The sequence below is a fragment of the Aquarana catesbeiana genome, linkage group LG04 (assembly GCF_042186555.1).
Source record: "Aquarana catesbeiana isolate 2022-GZ linkage group LG04, ASM4218655v1, whole genome shotgun sequence".
NCBI classification, from domain to species: Eukaryota; Metazoa; Chordata; class Amphibia; order Anura; family Ranidae; genus Aquarana; species Aquarana catesbeiana.
The window spans coordinates 463,049,924-463,069,831 of record NC_133327.1 but is presented as its reverse complement, the minus strand read 5'-3'; the positions used below and the strand labels follow the sequence as shown (position 1 = coordinate 463,069,831).

At 42.1% G+C, this 19,908-nt stretch overlaps 1 protein-coding gene across 3 annotated transcripts in view; it reads right to left on the bottom strand.

The window, feature by feature from the left end:
- COG2 (component of oligomeric golgi complex 2) overlaps positions 1-19,908 on the bottom strand; it is a 456,761-nt gene that overhangs the window by 95,136 nt on the left and 341,717 nt on the right. For all 3 annotated transcript variants that reach the window (XM_073627553.1, XM_073627554.1, XM_073627555.1), the window contains 2 exons: positions 17,322-17,394; positions 610-752 (listed from right to left, as the gene is read on the bottom strand). In XM_073627553.1, the coding sequence (XP_073483654.1) occupies positions 610-752; positions 17,322-17,394 (216 nt within the window). The remainder of the gene's footprint in view (positions 1-609; positions 753-17,321; positions 17,395-19,908) is intronic.

Sequence of the window (19,908 nt, the reverse complement as noted above, 5' to 3'; positions counted from 1 at the left end):
TACTAAGTACTTAGTGGGATGGGTTCATGTCTCCCCTCCTTTACACATATAGTCTCCCTCGTGTTTGGGATTAACTTTGAACCATATAGTTTTATTTATGCTTTTTTACAGACATTGGTGCACTCGCCCCCAATTATGTGGTAGGAAACCACGAAACGTACGTCGGGCCAATTTTGATGCACCATTTTCTTTTTAGATGGTTTTATTTCATCCACTCCCAAGTTACCCCACCATGTCGCTTTTCAAGCGATTCTTTATGATGGACAACTGTCTTATACCTCAACATGTCATCTCCAAGTTGCTATGATGTTTTTATGAATATCTGGTTAATAATATGTGATTTATATGCTTGTTTACCATGCATGTACTTATTTTGCTACGTCATGTTTTCAAATGTATTGAATAAAACATGTCTTCTTATATTGACTCATCTTTTAGCCATGCTAGACCTACCTCATTTAAAGTTCAAAACCCTCTTTTTCTTGCAGTATGACAAGAACAGCCGTGGAGCTTGCACCTTTAAGCCAGCAGTCAGTGTCAAATAGCATTGGTCTCTCCTGAAAGGCTAACTTTTAAAGAAAGATTGTCCCACAACAAAACCATACTTGCCTTATTGGTTCGTCTGTAAAGCCTAGGGACTTCTAGGGTGCTTTTCAAGTAAACCAGGCAGGATTCACCAAGGTCCAGAGCGATTCTGTCATTTATGACCAAAAGAGGTGCCGATAATGAGGTGAAATGGTCTTCCAATGCTCCTAGAAATATATGGGTCCAAAGTAAAATAGAATACTGGTCACTTACAAGTGTAAACCCCAATAATGAACTTATTTTATTAGCCTAATTTTGGTTAGTTAAATATACAATTGAATTTTTCTTATGTCTCTTCGATGAGCGCAAAAAAAAAAAAATATATACCTGTTTTTTCTGCCAGAAATGTTATGAGCCGCCAACATCTTGGGCCTCACTACTGCTTGGAACAATGTAACTGATAAAGGGCTGTGTTCGGACTACAAAAAATCTTCTCCTGTGTTATGGAGAAGAGGAGAGGGAAAGGTACTCTGCATTTTGGCCCTAGGATAACAATACTGCTCCTCCATAGTTATTGTAAGGTAAGTGAGTCTTGTCACCCTTGGACAGGTAGTGTGTTACTGACAGGATTACTAGGCGAAATTAAAGAAAAAAAAGCCAAAAAGGAAGAAAACCAATGCAGTCACCACATCTAAGGACTGGTAAACTGCAATTTTACATATTTGTTACTGGGTTTAGACATGCTTTAGTTTCACAAAATGCATTTAAAATGCAAAGGCTGCTATTTTTACAGCAAGTAATAAACCAGATTTAACTGATTTTTAATTGTATGAGTTATGAGGGATCTGTGATAACCCAACTGCAAGATGAGGATTGTTACCATGGTAACAAGAAGAAAATACAAGAAAACAAGAAAAAAATGGCTTGCTAAAGACGGAAAAGGAGAGATGAATTAAAATCCATTTCTATTCTTTTTTTTAATTTAGTTTTGAATGAGGTAATGGAATTGCACCAAGCTAGTTAGATACTGGTGAGTGGTAACAGACATCGGTAATAAAGTATTTTGTACACTGATTGCCCTTGCCCTTGAAAAACTTATAGCCCTGAAGTGGCAATCCCCACATGCTTCTACCCTTGAGGATTGGCGCACTAATGTTAACAAACCTATAGAGAGAACAATATTTTTCCAAGGCAGAGGTAATCCCCAACATTTAATAAATTGTGGGATCCATGGTTATCCGTACCTGGGTTAGCGCCAGCCTCCTTGATTATGCACATCTCGTTACAGTGCTTAACAGTGTGGTACCCTGAGCACGCCAATGGTAATTGAGCTGTGTGGTATAATATGAACCCAGGTATTGGACTTTACTTATACACTGGAGTGACAGATAGTACATGCATAGACACTAACCTTAGTTACAGTTTTTGTGATTATGCTATTCTACATCAAGACTAGTCATGCCAATGATGTTATTACTGGGAGTTTTTGTAATGCCATGTATGACAGCTTTGATTATAATGTAACCAATATAAGATTGAGTTTTTCAGAATGTATATTTACTTGGGTTGCAAACCTTTTTTTGCTTTTTATATGGTACACTGCACCTTTCAGTAGAGCGGTCACCTCTGCATACTGTGGGGAACATATGACTGTTTTACTTGTTTAAATTGAAAAAAAATTAAAGGCCTCTTGCACATGATATTCCTGTTTGAGCATCTACTTTTTCAGACTTCTTTTTGTATGTGTTCGCACGTATTTATGGGCATTTTCACGTATATGCGTTCACACATTTATGACGGACACTCGTGCATTTTCTCGCAACAACTTATTCTCGCGTTCTCATTCTGCACAATATGTAAATGGGCATTTGCGTGTATTTGTGCACATAAAGCGTAAATTACTGACCAAAAAAGCTGATTTTTCTATTTTTTTGTTCAACTAACATTGCACAGTGCTTGTTTACGCAACTGTGCGCACAGGCACATTACCATTCATGGGCTGTATTTAAAAAAAAAAAACTGTACGGAGCATTATTATTTTTTTTTTTTAATCAGAAAAAAAGTTTATTAAAGAAATGATAAACATCCATTTGAAAAATGTAACATGTATATCCATCTACTAGAGTAGATAATGCATATAAGATTGAAATTTACCCCACAGTAAGTAATGCAGAGACATACTATTACAGACAGTAGTACTGTTAGTACATTCATTATAGACAGTGGCGCATTATAACCTGGAATAGGGTGAGAACACCACAATTAGAAAAAGAAAAAGGAAGATCAAAAAGCCATAAAACAAGGCCTAATAATTGTGACCCAAACGTGCATGACCATAAATCGACTAGGTGTTACCAGCCAAGGTACACATTGCCAGAACTTAAGCAGACCTATTAAATCCCCTGCAAAAGCATGTCCCTGATCAAGTGATGGGGTGCCAGACCTGGTGAGTTCAGCCAAGGCTGACACATTTTATAGAATTTGTTAGGTACCTTTCTGTGCTGGTACGTGAGTTTTTCTCTTATTAGCATTTTATTAACCTGTTCAATCCACTGACTCCTAATGGGTAGCTGAGTAATGGTAGTGATATCCAGTAATGTGCTATTCATTTATAAGCAATATAAAGTAGACGTATCACTGCCAAATGTTCTTGTGGCGTGGGGATTTCCTCCTCAAGGGCAAACACTATGGGATCATGTGGGAGGTGGAATTGAAACACCTGCGAGATTGTGGTAATACTAGACCAATATCTGAATAATTTAGGGCATCGCCAAAACATGTGTATCCAATCCCCATTATCTCTCTCACATTTTGGACATAGTGCCAAGCTCCTGTTACCCCACCTATGAAGTTGTACTGGCGTTCTGTACTCCCTATGCAGTAGATACATGTAGGAACATTTTTGAGAAGCCTAAACCAACACCAACGGGGCAGAGGTTAGACATAGTTACATAGCAGGTGAGGTTGAAAAAAAGACACAAGTCCATCAAGTCCAACCTATGTGTGTGATTATGTGTCAGTATTACATTGTATATCCCTGTATGTTGCGGTCATTCAGGTGATTATCTAATAGTTTCTTGAAGCTATCAATGCTCCCCGCTGAGACCACCGCCTGTGGAAGGGAATTCCACATCCTTGCCGCTCTTACAATAAAAAACCCTCTATGTAGTTTAAGGTTAAACCTCTTTTCTTCTAATTGTAATGAGTGGCCACGAGTCTTACTAAACTCTCTTCTGCGAAAAAGTTTCATCCCTATTGTGGGGTCACCAGTACAGTATTTGTAAATTGAAATCATATTCCCTCTCAAGCGTCTCTTCTCCAGAGAGAATAAGTTCAGTGCTTGCAACCTTTCCTCATAACTAAGATCCTCCAGACCCTTTATTAGCTTTGTTGCCCTTCTTTGTACTCGCTCCATTTCCAGTACATCCTTCCTGAGGACTGGTGCCCAGAACTGGACAGCATACTCCAGGTGCGGCCGGACCAGAGCCTTGTAGAGTGGGAGAATTATCGTTTTATCTCTTGCGTTGATCCCCCTTTTAATGCATGCCAATATTCTGTTTGCTTTATTAGCAGCAGCTTGGCATTGCATGCCATTGCTGAGCCTATCATCTACTAGGACCCCCAGGTCCTTTTCCATCCTAGATTCCCCCAGAGGTTCTCCCCCCAGTGTAAAGATTGCATTCATATTTTTGCCACCCAAATGCATTATTTTACTACATTGAACCTCATTTGCCATGTAGTCGCCCGCCCCATTAATTTGTTCAGATCTTTTTGCAAGGTTTCCACATCCTGCGGAGAAGTTATTGCCCTGCTTAGCTTAGTATCGTCTGCAAATACAGAGATTGAACTGTTTATCCCATCCTCCAGGTCGTTTATAAACAAATTAAATAGGATTGGTCCCAGCACAGAACCCTGGGGAACCCCACTACCCACCCCTGACCATTCTGAGTACTCCCCATTATTCACCACCCTCTGAACTCACCCTTGTAGCCAGTTTTCAATCCATGTACTCACCCTATGGTCCATGCCAACGGACCTTATTTTGTACAGTAAACGTTTATGGGGAACTGTGTCAAATGCTTTTGCAAAATCCAGATACACCACGTCTACGGGCCTTCCTTTATCTAGATGGCAACTCACCTCCTCATAGAAGGTTAATAGATTGGTTTGGCAAGAACGATTCTTCATGAATCCATGCTGATTACTGCTAATGATATCGTTCTTATCACTAAAATCTTGTATATAGTCCCTTATCATCCCCTCCAAGAGTTTACATACTACTGATGTTAGGCTAACTGGTCTGTAATTCCCAGGGATGTATTTTGGGCCCTTTTTAAATATTGGTGCTACATTGGCTTTTCTCCAATCAGCTGGTACCATTCCAGTCAATAGACTGTCTGTAAAAATTAGGAACAACGGTCTGGCAATCACTTGACTGAGTTCCCCAAGTACCCTCGGATGCAACCCATCTGGTCCCGGTGATTTATTAATGTTAAGTTTCTCAAGTCTAATTTTAATTCTGTTCTCTGTTAACCATGGAGGTGCTTCCTGTGTTGTGTCATGAGGAAAAACACTGCAGTTTTGGTTACTGAAGCCCCCCGATTCACTCTTGAAGACTGAGGAGAAGAATAAATGTAATACCTTCGCCATCCCCCCCCCTCCTTTGTAACCAGATGTCCTTCCTCATTCTTTATGGGGCCAATATGGTCTGTCCTCCCTTTTTTTACTGTTTACATACTTAAAGAATTTCTTGGGATTTTTTTTGCTCTCCTCTGCTATGTGTCTTTCATGTTCTATCTTAGCTGTCCTAATTGCACCCTTACATTTCTTGTTGCATTCTTTATAAAGTCTGAATGCTGAGGATGATCCCTCATTCTTGTATTTTTTGAAGGCCTTCTCCTTTGCTTTTATATGCATTTTTACACTGGAGTTAAGCCATCCAGGATTTTTGTTCGCCCTTTTAAATTTATTACTCAATGGGATACATTGGCTAATGCCCTTATTTAATATGCTCTTAAAGCAGACCCATCTCTCCTCCATATTCTTTGTTCCTAATATTTTATCCCAAATTATGCCTTTTAGCAAGGTTTGTAGTTTAGTATCTTGTATCCTATACATCCCCAGCTATAGGTCCCAAGTCCTTTTCCCATCCATCTCTACACGGGAGTTTAGAGGCATCATGTGTGGATTGAATTAAAAAAGAATATCCTCTAGAGATCATTCCTCTTATCTTTATCTAATAGGATCCCATGCATTAAGAGATGCCTAGTAGGGGAGAGTATAATATTGCCCAACTTGTAGATATATACTTATAGAACTGAGTGCAAAGAAGGGCAAACTCTCTTTGTAATTCCAAAAAGAACTTAATTACTGAACCAGTATATAAAATTGTACCATATATACAATTCACGCTTTTTCCCAAACCTGAAAGCCCTGTACAGTGGAACCTCGGATTGTGAGTAACGCGGTTAACGAGCGTTTCGCAACACAAGCACTGTATTTTTAAAAATCTTAACTCGGTTTGCAAGCGTTGTCTCGCAAAAAGAGCACAATTCAGGCCAAAGCGGTGTGCAGTACTGCTTTTGGCCAGAGGTCAGAGGTGGGGGGGGGGGGCACCGGAGCCAAGCAGAGCCATCCGTCGCCGATCGGCGCTGTTCGTAAATGCACGGAAAGGCCCGAGGACAGCATGGCTGACCTCGGCAAATCTCGGGTAGGAAGTCTTTCCGAGGTTTGCTGAGGTCAGCCGAAATGTCCTCGGGCCTTTTCGGCCATTTCCGAGGCTCTCCAGCGCTCCCCGCCTCTGGCCGCATGCGGTAATGCATCCCATTGAAGTCAATGCGGAACAAATTATTTTCGTTTCCATTGACTTCAATGGGAAAACTCGCTTTGATATGCGAGTACTTTGGATTACGAGCATACTCCTGGAACGGATTATGCTCGTAATCAGAGGTTCCACTGTAGTTTGAGTATTTCTGGAAAGTTGGAATTACGCCACATGAGTGTGTAAGGACAGCTTCCCTGAATACCCAGAGTATGTCTAATATATGACCACAAGGTATTTACACGAGGAACATCAGGGCGGCACAGTGGTGTAGTGGTTAGCACTCTTTCCTAGTAGTAAAAAGGGTCGCTGGTTCGAATCCCAACCACAATGCTACCTGCCTGGAGTTTGCATGTTCTCCTTGTGCCTGCGTGGGATTCCTCCGGGTACTCCGGTTTCCTCCCACACTCCAAAGACATGCTGGTAGGTCAATTGGCTTCTGTCCAAAATTGGCCCTAGTATATGAATGTGAGTTGGAGACCTTGGATTGTGGGCTCCTTGAGGGTAGGGACTGATGTGAGTGTGCGATGTATGTGTGGAGCGCTACGTAAATTGACAGCGCTATATGGGTACCGCAAAATAAAATAGGGATAATTGTAGACATGCACCCACACTCACTCAGGTTGAACTTGATGGACTGGTGTCTTTATTCAACCTTACTATGTACTATAGCATTGTCGGGAGGTCAGAATAAGTGTGAGAAACTTGCCTTCAAAAATGTCAGAGCCGGGCTAGGGGATCCCCAAGGCACCAACAACTTGCAGACAGAATCTAGAGGGTCCCTCCACTCCCCATGCCCCCAGGTGCAGGATTTGGGAAGCAATGTAATAATGTCTTGTGTGTGGGACAGCAAGTCCTCCCCGATCCTTGCCAATTTGTAGTGTGGATAAGCTGATTCTGGATGTCTTATTACGCCATACCAATGATCTGAACTGAGAGTCAATTTGGGAAAACCATTTACGTGGTATCCAGAATGGCGAATGGTGACACACATAGTAGCTAAGGAGCCCACACCATCTTAATAGGGTAAACCCTGCCAACCACTGAAAATGGGAGTTTGGACTAGGCCGAGCATTTAGTCAGAAAACTACGAAGCAATGGTAACAGATCAGCTATTATACTGCAGGGGATCAGGGGTGATTTGTATACCTAGGTATCAGAATGAGGATATAATTTTAACTGCCCTGGCACACATTGGAACAGGAGCAGAGATTGGATCCAGTGGCATCAGGAGTCAGGTTAGGGCATCCTTCCCAGGTTTTAGTAAGATGCCAATAATTGCCTCATTCATGGACAGGGGTAGTCTGCCCGGATTGAGGGCAGCATTATAAACCTTGAGAAGCACTGGTATAAGCTGAGATGAATACCTCTTGTACACCTCAGCTGGTAGGCCGTCTGCTCCTGGGGCCCTCCCATTATGTGCCTGAGCCAAGGTTGTGAGAAGTTCCTCTTCAGTCAGTGGGGCATTAAGTGTTTGGGTGTCCAATGTTGCCAATTTAGGCATAAGATATGCATCTAAAATTCGTCCAATTCTGTTAGGGATGGATGTACTTTAGAGGAGTAAACGTCTACATAGAATACGATTAGAAGTCTGCTGTGCCTTAGTAAGCATGGCCAGCATATGCCCTGTAGTGTCACCCTCCTTAAAGTGTTACTGCTGCAAAAAGACGTTTGTTTTCAGCTTTTTGTAGTGCAAGTTGACGGGACAGGGATTGTGATACTAACCATGCACGTTTTGTGTCATCCGATGGAGTAGCAATATAAGCAGACTCAGTTCTTTGCACCTCTGATAGTACAAAAGTTTCCCAAGATTTTGGATCACTTAATACGATTAAGGCAACTTTCACATTGGGGTGGGTGGGTGTCGGCTGTAAAGCGGTGTTGCCGTTTTAGCGGCGCTATTCGGCCCCAGCGGGCGCTTTTAACCCCCCGCTAGCGGGCGAAAAGGGTTAAAACCGCCCGCAAAGCACTGCTGCAGCGGTGCTTTGCCGGCGCTGCCCCATTGATTTCGGAGGGCAGGGGTGCTTTAGGAGCAGTTTATACACCGCTCCTAAAGTACTGCAAAGATGCTGCTTGCAGGACTTTTTGCTGGTGTGCTGGTTGTCACCAAGTAGTTCATCTTTATCATGGTTTATCATAGTTGTTGAAATCACCCACTGCCAGCAGTGGCAACTAGGAAAACTGGCCATATAGCCCGCCAGGGTTTTTAGGGTCTCGGCTGAGAATGGTGGAGGAATGTATATGCCCGCTATAAAAAACTTAAACCATATAAAGAGCATAGCAAAAAAACATATCGACCTTCTGGATCTGCAAGTACATTCATTATGGAAAACAGTCCCCAAACATATGAGAACACTTACTCCTCTAGAATAGTGTATATCATGAAATTGATGGGTAAACTGCCGCTGTGGAAATTTAGGTGTCTGTCCGGATGGACAATGAGTCTCTTGTAAACATATTACAGAGGCGTCCATATGTTTATTGGTAGGAAGAACCGCCAAGCGTTTAATTGCATTAAGGTATTTAGTCCTCTGACATTCTAGGACAAAAACTCAGATTTTTAGCCATGGTCCCACAAAAGTAACATCAATAGCCCTAGCAACAGGAAGAATTGTCTTATATACCCACATGTGTAGAGGAGCCATAGGGAAAGCAATCCAAAAATCAAAAACTCTGTTTGGACAGTGACAGGAACCGCAGGGATAGAACAAGTACAGATTACCTTAGCACCCTGTTAGCAACAATCTAGAATGCACGGACTGGTCAATAGGCATGTTGGGCCATTTAAAAGAACAAAAAAAAAAAAACAGTCTTGGGCCAACCAGGCTCCCAGAGAGTATAACAAAAAAAAGCAGTCAGTCCACATAGGACCATGTGGAGGGCAACAGTTGAGGCTAAACAGGAGGGTAATAAGTCCCTACAGAAGAGCTTCTCTGCAGCGGATAAGGTACTAGGAACAATACTAAAGAACTTCGCAACAGTGCAATGCTTTAACTAAGGATACTGCTGGGCAGATTTTGAGTGCTGCAATAAACACGCGCATAACTGGTGTAATCAGGTAGGTGCCGGTCTTCACTCCTGCAAGGCTCACATGGATCTTTCTTTGCTATCCAGCCACTGTGCAGCCATGCTGGGTTTGTCAAAGAAATGCCCCCCCTCCCCTCGCCACAACCCACAGCCGAGTACAGCAATGCATATTGTAATTCCAGAGATCTAAGGCGCCGTTTTGCATTAGTGAATTAAGCGCTCTGTTTTTGTGACTCTGCAGAGAAATCAGGGAAGAGTGATATGTTAGTGTTGATGATGACTAGTGACCCCACCATGTTGCGGGCCTTGGAGAGGAGGACATCCCGGTCCTTGGAATTGAAAAAGTTTGAACAGAAACGGACGAGGATGCGCACCTGGTGGTAATGAGCATGCTGGGACCCCATGTGCTCGTTCCACAGTGAACATGGGGGAGAATGCATCAGCGCCAAATACAGTAGTGAGTCATTATTAAATAAATATGATCAGTTTTTTTCCTTCAGCTTTCTCTGGTATACCAATGGCTCGAACATTGTTGCTCCTCAGTCTGTTCTCTAGGTCATTCAGCCTGGCTGCATGCTGGGAAGCGAGATGGACATTATAACTGAGATATTCATGGGTGTCAAGTCATCCTCAATGGAGCTGACTCTCCCTTCTAAAGGGGAGGTCCTCTTTCTAAGCTTTTGCATCTCCTGTCTAATAAACGTAATCTCGGTTTTCACCCCTTTAACTTCATCTGTGAGAGCAGTAAGACACGTTACAATTAGTCACCGCAAAGAATATGTCGTAGGGTCGGTTCAGGATCCTCTGACGCGGCTGGTGACTCCACCGGATGCTCCAGTGCTGAGGAAAGAGTCAGATCATCTTTAGGCAGGGCTTTAGAGAAAAGCTTGTGTGCCGCTTCTCTATATTTCTCCTTGGCTGTTTTCTGTGAGCTGGTGCCATCTCGTCTCATGAGGTCTGCAGGCCGGAGATCTTTCAGCTGCCTAGCCATCTCCGTCAGTCACTTCAGACCCCTTGATCTGTAGCCCAGAGCAGCAGGGAGCTTTCAGTGTCCTCTGGAGAGCAAACAGACTGGTATAAAGGATTGCCCACCGGATATCAGTAAGGATGTTTGGCGGAGAGAGCACAGGACATGTCCAGCTACATCCGCTGTTCGGCCATGCCCCCCGTACTGAGCATTTTTTTAAGCTGCAGTGTGCAAGAGGTCTAATAAAAAGCATTTTCAAAATTAAAATAAAGAAGTCCTCAGTAGCCTTCACTGAGAATAATGAAACTAATAAGGCTGCAACGCAGACAGCACAGGAAGATATCAGCTGAAAAAAACAACCCAGCAGGTATTTCATTGCACTTAATAAACAGACATAACAAAATGCTTTTGATGGTACAATCAACACACCAAAAGGGACCAATTTGTTTATTTTATGGTAATATTCACTGGGTTTTTTTGTACAGCACAAATAAAAGAAAAGCAAGTAAGGAAAAAAAGAAGAAAGTCAAAAGCGCAATAACATTCCATAACATAACATAAAAAGTGTTCATGTGATTGCAAGATTGTATTACACCGTGAGAAAATATCTACACTACTTTAAAGAGTCAGGTCCATAAATATTGGGACAGACACAATTCTAATCTTTTTGGCTGTATACACAACAATGGATTTGAAACGAACAAGATGTGCTTTAACTGCAGACTTTCAGCTTTAATTTGAGGGTATTTACATCCAAATCAGGTGAATGGTGCAGGAATTACAACAGTTTGTATATGTGCCTCCCACTTTTTAAGGGACCAAAAGTAATGGGACAGATTAACAATCATCCATCAAACTTTCACTTTTTAATACTTGGTTGCAAATCCTTTGCAATCAATTACAGCCTGAAGTCTGGAACGCATAGACATCACCAGATGCTGGGTTTCAACCCTGGTGATGCTCTGCCAGGCCTCTACTGCAACTGTCTTCAGTTCCTGCTTGTTCTTGGGGCATTTTTCCTTCAGTTTTGTCTTTTTTTGTCCATCTGCACTGTGAAGCGCCGTCCAATGAGTTCTGAAGCATTTTGCTGAATATGAGCAGATAATATTACCCGAAACACTTCAGAATTCAACCTGCTGCTTTTGTCAGCAGTCACATCATCAATAAATACAAGAGAACCAGTTCCATTGGCAGCCATACATACAGGTGGTATGCTTTGGATCATGAGCAGTTCCTTTCCTTCTCTTCCCAACACTCTGGTACAAGTTGATCTTGGTCTCATCTGTTCATAGGATGTTGTTCCAGAACTGTGAAGGTTTTTTTAGATGTTGTTTGGCAAACTCTAATCTGGCCTTCCTGTTTTTGAGGGTTACCAATGGTTTACATCTTGTGGTGAACCCTCTGTATTCACTCAGGTGAAGTCTTCTCTTGATTGTTGACTTTGACACACATACACCTACCTCCCGGAGAGTGTTCTTGATCTGGCCAACTGTTGTGAAGGGTGATTTCTTCACCAGGGAAAGAATTCTTTGGTCATCCACCACAGTTGTTTTCCATGGTCTTCCGGGTCTTTTGGTGTTGCTGAGCTCACCGGTGCGGTCTTTCTTTTTAAGGATGTTCCAAACAGTTGATTTGGCCACACCTAATGTTTTTGCTATCTCTCTGATGGGTTTGTTTTGTTTTTTCAGCCCAATGATGGCTTGCTTCACTGATAGTGACAGTTCTTTGGATCTCATATTGACAGCAACAGATTTCAAATGCAAATAGCACACTTGAAATGAACTCTGGACCTTTTATCTGCTCCTTGTAAATGGGATAATGAGAGAATAACACACACCTGGCCATGGAACAGCTGAGCAACTAATTGTCCCATTACTTTTGGTCCCTTAAAAAGTGGGAGGCACATATACAAACTGTTGTAATTCCTAAACCGTTCACCTGATTTAGATGTAAATACCCTCAAATTAAAGCTGAAAGTCTGCAGTTAAAGCACATCTTGTTAGTTTCATTTCAAATCCATTGTGGTGGTGTATAGAGCCAAAAATATATTTATGGACCTGACTGTATGTGTGAAAAAAGTATTCTCCTCTAAATTTTCCATATGTCTTTTGTAAATTTGAAACTATGCCTATAAGTTATCCATTACCAAATAAAATCCTCATCTTCTTAAGGCTGGGTTCACATTGATCTGAATTGGATGCGGGTTTCCCTGCATCAAATTCCCATGACGGGAGACTGAGAGGCTCTCAATGGAGCCGGTTCACACATCTCCGGGGCAGCCGCGGAGTGCATTGCAGAGGGGTCCTGTGCATCTTTGGCTCCATTTCAGATCTGAATTTAGGCAAAAATTCAGGCCAGATCTGAAACGGAGACTGCTATATACCGTGCGTTCCTGTTCTCCCTGAAAACCGAGAACAGGGACGCACTGGGCCCCTGCTGTGAGCCGAATGCGAAGACAGTGTGAACCCAGCCTTAAAGTGTTACTAAACCCAGGACCCTGCATTCAATATATCTAGTCTCCCACAGTACACAGAACATGGTAATGCAATAGTTTTAGTAAATATAGACTGCTAAATAACTTTTCTCATCTGCAGTATATAGCAGTCTTGTGACTTCTATCAGTGTCTGGTTAAAGCTTGAAGGAGGAGTTTTCATTCTCCCCTGATGTCCTATGAGGCTGCATCACCCCTGACCTCTTGTCTAGAGACAGTGCCGATTCACCCTTTGCTGATCACATGCACCCTCCCAAGAAAAAAAATAAAAAATTCCTCTTTCGCAATATACACCAAACTGAACATGTGCAGAGTGCCCCCAAGGGTCTGTTCTCAAAGGAGATGTTTGGGGATTGTGGAAGAAGGGGAGGATCAAAGAAGACAGGATCAAACAACCTTTTTACACAATGCAGATAAACCCCTTAGGTTCCGCAGTGAGTATAACAAGCATGCTTTACTGCATATACAGACTAATTTTACTGTTGTGGGTTTAGTAACAATATAATCAAGCACAATTAGTTACCATAGACTACAAAGACATAAAAGTTATATTTGAAACCAACTTTTCCTAAAAGTGATCAAATATAAAAATAAAATGATGAAAAAAAAAAAAAAAACAGGATTACTGCTTATAACAAGAAAAAGACAATATCTAAGGACCACTTCACTTGTTTTAAAGTGGATGTAAACTCCATTAATGAAATCTGACCTAGGCACATATCTGCAGTGTTTAATTCTCTCTCTCCAAAGCTCTGAATCCTGTGTCTTTCTGCCGTGTAATGCCCTCTGTTATCAGCATAACTTCTGACAATTTCTCAGACACAGGAGATAAAAGCAGCTGGAAATTTGTGTCTGGGTAGGTGCATAGAGATAGATTTGCAGAGAACGGGGCTATTCACAGCACAGCTCTGCATGTTTCTATATTCCTCTGCCTATGTGGAGGGGGGGTGTGTGCCTTTCCTCCAATCAGCTGTCACACAGTGTATACCAAGACTCCACCCCCAGTGGTGGAACGGGAAGAAAAATTTATAATACAGTGTTCACTTTCTAAACAGTGTAGAAAGCTGAAGACAGCAGATATACAAATAAAACTTACATAGGGAGATTTGTTTCATTCGTGTATCACCTGGGACTGTTCACTTCACTGGGTATATGTGAGGGTTTACATCCACTTTATTAACCACTTCAGCCCCGGAAGGATTTACCCCTTAATGACCAGGCAATTAAAAAAAAAAACATAATAGCAATAAGTGTATATAGATTGGTTTGCGCAAAATATATAGCGTCTACAGGGGCTATATTTATGGCATTTTTATTAACTTTATTTTTACGTTTAATGGCGGTGATCAGTGATTTTTAGCGGGACTGCAACATTGTGGCGGACAGATTGGACACTTGACACTTTTTTGGACCACTGACATTTATACAGCGATCAGAGCTAAAAATAGCCACTGGTTACTGTATAAATGTCACTGGCAGGGAAGGGGTTAACACTAGGGGGCGATCAAGTTGTTAAGTTTTCCCTAGGGAGATGTTTCTAACCGTGGAGGGAGTGGACTGACGGAGTAGAGAGAGATCGCTGTGACTGATCACTAGGAACAGCAGATCTCTCTCTACTTCCCTGACAGAATGGGGATCTGTCTGTTTACATTGACAGATCCCCGTTCTGGCTCTGAGGAGCGATCGCGGGTTGCCGGCCACGCGCATCAGCTCTGGTGTGCCCCCTATAGCTCTTAAAGCAGCCGCCATACACCTATGGTGATTCGCAAAGCCTTGCCAACCTGCCACCGTAGAATGACAGTGGCTGGTCGGCAAGCAGTTAAAGATCAATAATGTGCGGAAACTACCACACAAAAATGACTTGCCCAATGTAAAGTCATTGAACACCCCCAAATACCTTATTTTTTAATTTTTATCATCAGTCATGTAGTTGCTCGCTGTTAAAGTGGTTGTAAAGTCACATCTATTATCCTCTGGTGTGTGTGTTTTTAAATTATAACACTAAATACCTTCTTTGCCAAGATCTGTGTGGTCACCTGTCCTCCGTCCTCCCTCGGCTCTCCTTCTCGATCTAAGGTGTACAGTGGGAGGGGCTGAGATTCCCCTTTGATGTATGCAAGCTAGCAGAAGGAGTACATGTGACCACACAGCAAAGCTGGGCAAAAAAGGTATTTAGCTTTATAATAATAATAAAAAAAATATATAATACACACACTGTACTTATTATGTCCTTAAAACAGTGGATAAAAGTAGATAACAAGTGTTACTTTACACTTTACCAAAGGGGAGGAGCAGCTGCAGCAGAATACTCAATTAAGGCAGGAGGAGAGGGGAGGAGATTGGCTTCACAGTTCACACACAGATTACAAAAATGACAGGGAGATGCAGAGATGCTGAATACACAGCAGGATGATAGAGGTACGTAATCTGATCAAGCCATCAGGGATCAGCAGCAATGATAAGCGTAGTCAGTACACACAGGGGAACACAGGAAAATGCAGGATCAACCAGGATGTGTACAAAATAGAAAGGGACAATTGTCATGGCAAAAACACTGTGCTATATCTCGTGCTTTAAAGGGACAGGAGCATGGTTTTTCTTTTCAGGGTTACAATCACTTTAATACGATGGGGTAGAGACAGAAAGAGATGCTCAATACCAAAAAGTTTAAAAAACACTGAAAGTCCTGCACAATAATGCAATGAATGTGTAGGGAAAACTTAGTAATAAACTCATGTTTTCCCAATCATCCTTCCATGATGGTCACATAGAGACTAGAAAGATGCATACTTAAGGGGGACTACAGCCCTAAGGACCTTACACCTGAACGCCAGGTCTTTACAAGACACAAGCTAAATCCTGCAAATGTCTAAAAGGTGGCTTTGCAGATCTGCTCAATGGTGGCACTGGCCCTCTTGGCACTGGCCCTCTTGGCACAGGATGTTGCAAGAAATCAGGGGAAGTGAGCTGTAATCTTGATGGGACACTTTAAGACTTTAGGGGTGTAGGGTAGTCTAATAGCTGACTTGATCTATATAGTGATTAATGTTTGGAGCCCTGAAAAAGAACCAACTGTAGATAGAGCTGTAGATATCTTTATTTTTCTGAAGGCCTCAATGTATTGTAAAATACATTTTATACACCCAATGATGCAATTTCTTGTTCCTTGCCTGGATTACTGCAGATGGAGCAATCACTTGTGAATGGTGGCAGCTACCTTAGGCAAAAATATGGGGTCAGACGTGTCAGGAAAAATACTTAGCTATTGTTCATTTACTGACATTTCCTGTAGTTCACTGATCCACCTCACAACTGTGATGGCTATATGGTTGTGGATACATTTATTCTTAGGCCCTATGCTGGGCTCAGACTTGTCTGGTGCTTTGGCATAATAAACACAACAGAGACCAGAAACCAGCCTATCAAGGCAGTATACCAATCGGTCCTCCGCCATCATGCATCATCCTTTAGAGGATAGTCCCATGGCAAGGCCTGCTTTAGGAAGTGAGCTTAACTGCCTCCCACCAGTGGCTAGGTGGTCACTTCAAGGTGCCACCACTATGCACGTTTCAGTTGCCAAAAGGTCATCCATATCTAACCTTGGTGCCCCCAAGCTGTGTAGTAAGATGCCAGCCCCCCCCCCCCCCCACTACAGCACACCATGCTTTCGTCATCGTGTCAACCATGCACATCACTTCCAGTCACACAGTCTACCAACACATGGATGTTCTGGGGCAAGCGAGGTTTGAAATGGCTGTGCATCACTTCTGGGACTGGCATCGAATTTGCCAAACACCTGGCTCATCTAGGTCAGAAAACAGGGTTCCTGCTTTATCCATCCATGCAACCCTTGCTTGTGGGAATTGACAAAGCATGTCACAGGACTATTCAGAAGGTAGGGTGTGCTAGTCCACCACACCAGCATAAGGCTAGAGAGCCCCAAGCAGATCGCTAGAAGGAGGGAGGGACAAGTGCAAGCAACTTTGCCTAAGCAACTTTTCCATATCCATTTTCATCAGCAGCTAACAGGGCAACCTGCCCGCAACTCAAGCTTTGTTTAGATAGAGTAATTCTCAATCATCTTTTGGAAAACAGGGGACAGGAAAACAATCAACAGGGAGATACCTGAAAATGTGCCTGAAGGTGATGCAGGAAACACAAAAACTAAGGAGAAAGAGCTGCGAGGGATCTTTTAACATCTTTGTGTATGTTTTTTTCCTGCAGGTGCACAGGCCCTACCTTTCATATAACCTCCCTGGAGGATAACTTCGAAAATAAGCCTCTACTGCAGGGGTTCAAACTGACGGCCCTCCAACTGCTGCAAAACTACAAGTCCCATGAGGCATTGCAAGGCTGACAGTTACAAGCATGACTCCCACAGGCAGAGGCATGATGAGACTTGTAGTTCCGCAACAGCTGGAGGGCCGCCAGTTTGAGACCCCTGCTCTACTGGATTAAAAAAAATGAGAAAAAGAAAAAATGATCATACCTGTTATTACTGCCATGTTTTTAAAGCCAATGAGGCTGAGTTTGGATTCAATCATGTCGGTTAATTTTGGTATCTAGAGAAAAAAAATACAAATGAATAAACATGGAGCAGTTACAATGAAGTAAAACTGTATCTTATATGAGATTTGGAAGATTTAAAATGGTCTGAAAGGCATTAGCTGCAAATGAGTGAAGTTAAATACGGAAGTAATAAAGAAATGTAATCTAAAAACAATTACAGCAGTGTTTACAAAATGTTTTTTAAAGTCTAACAGTACCTGCTGGACTTACATGTTTTGTTGAAAAACTGAAACCGGCTTTTGTAATAGTATAAAGAATCATTATTCACAATAAACTCCTGACGACTGACAAATGCAGTGTCAGACCCTGGCCACCTTCACCAACTTGTGACAAATGGCTGGTTGATCTCACACCGCATTGTCTCTGATATGTGACAATGGCACTCTCAGCCCTGTACAAAGACTTTCCAGCTCCCAGCACCTCAATCTAAGTGCCAGCATACAGACAGAGTGATCGTCGCTGGGTATGGTTAACTACACAGTTAACCCTTGATACCCCCAAGTCAATCACTGCCGGCAGATATTTTGTTGTAGATTTTAAACATTCACAATAGTGATAACAGTTATGACTTAAAATAAATGTCTGTAACACAGATGAGGCAGGGATTCTGAAAGTTGTACGATAGTACATCCAAGATAATTTTACAATTTAAAAAAATAATGTTTAATAAGTAGTCAGGTAAAACTGCTACAAAATATTTACAGAAAAAGGGTATTACAAATGAAAGAGACAATAATGCAACAGGAGGACGAAAAGGGTTTAAAAGTGAAAATACTTAGTGTTACTAAACTGGTCTCCCACAGTACACGGAGCATGGAAATGCAATTATTTTTGTAATTATAAATTGCCTATTACTTTTACTCATTAGCAGTATATAGCAGTCTTGTGACTTTGATCAGTGTCTGGTTAAAGTGGTTGTAAACCCTTTTTGGTGACTTTTACCTATAGGTAAGCTTAGAATAAGGCTTACCTATAGGTAGTGGAAACATCTCCTAAATGTGCGCCGTTTAGGAGATATTTCACTTGTAGCACGCCAATGTTGTCATTGGCGCATGCACTGTGAGAGAAAAGACCACCGTGCCATTTCTTCCAGCGTGTGCCATGACAGATGGCTCCCGCGCGCATGTGCAGGAGTGACGTCATGAGACTCCAGCCAGTCACACAGTCAAGAGTCCAGGGCCCCGGAAAGAAGAGAGGTGAAGATGGACGTGGCCTGCTCTGGGGACAGCGCAGGCTTCGTTTGCAGGCAAGTGTCATAATGGGCTAGTATGCGTTATGCATATATGTGCCTCCTGGGCTCTGTGCTATCAGCAGATGGATTGGGGACAGTAAAAAGGGGAGGATCAGAGAAGACAGGATCAAACAGCCTTTTTACACAATGCACAGGATTAACCCTTTAGGTTCCACAGTGAGTATAACAAGCATGCTTTACTGCTTATACAGACTATTTTTACGGTTTAGCAATTCCTAAAGAGAATGTAAACCCCATTCATGAAACTTCAAATGATTTGTGGACCCTTGGTAAGTGATGAGAATATAAAGTGCTACACTCCCCTGGTAACAAAAACCTTTCCTTTTTTAATGATCACATCTCCTGAAAAAGCCCTTTCAGCTAAAAGTTTCTTTCTGAAACTCAGGATCACTGGATAACAATTTTTTTTAAGTGTTATCATCTCACAATAGGCAAAAGGATTCATTTAGGAACTGTTCCCTATCCTGTATAACAAAGGCTGCCCCTGTTGTCTGCTTGTCGTTGGATGATAATGGTTTTGTAATTAATGAAAACTTTAACAGCTTGGGTTTCAGCTAAACTAAGACTATGGTTCTTAAGGGCTGATGTAGCCTTACATAATTTGAGCAAATCTTTCTAAGTGGCCTGATAATTGGTCTCTATACACAATTCCTTTGACTGTGGGGGTAAAAGGCCGATTTCCCATAATTGCTCCAGGATAGAAGCCATACATTTGTCACCATCTGTCTATCTCAAAATCTGGAATTGGACTTCTAACACTATTATTACTGTTCTCATCCTTCTGACCAATAAAATGTAATCTTACTGTAAGATTCTGAGTAAACCTGTTACAAAGTTACATAGTAGGAGGTTGAAAAAAGTCCAACCTGTGTGTGCTTTTATGTTAGTATTATATTGTATACCCCTGTATTTTTTGGTCGTCCAGGTTCCCATCAAATAGTTTTTTGAAATTATCGATGCTCCCCGCTGAAACCACTGCCTGTGGTAGAGAATTCTACATCCTTACCGCTCTCACAGTAATGAACCCTCTACGCAGTTTAAGGTTAAACCGCTTCTCTTCTAATTTTAGTGAGTGGCCGTGTTTCTTTTTGAATTCCTTTTCGCTGAAAAGTTTCATCCCTATTGTGGGGTCACCAGTATGGTATTCGTACATTAAAACCATATCCCCTCTCAAGCGTCTCTTCTCCAGAGAGAATAAGTTCAGTGCTCGTAGCCATTCCTCATAACTGAGGTCCTCCAGTCCCTTTATTAGCTT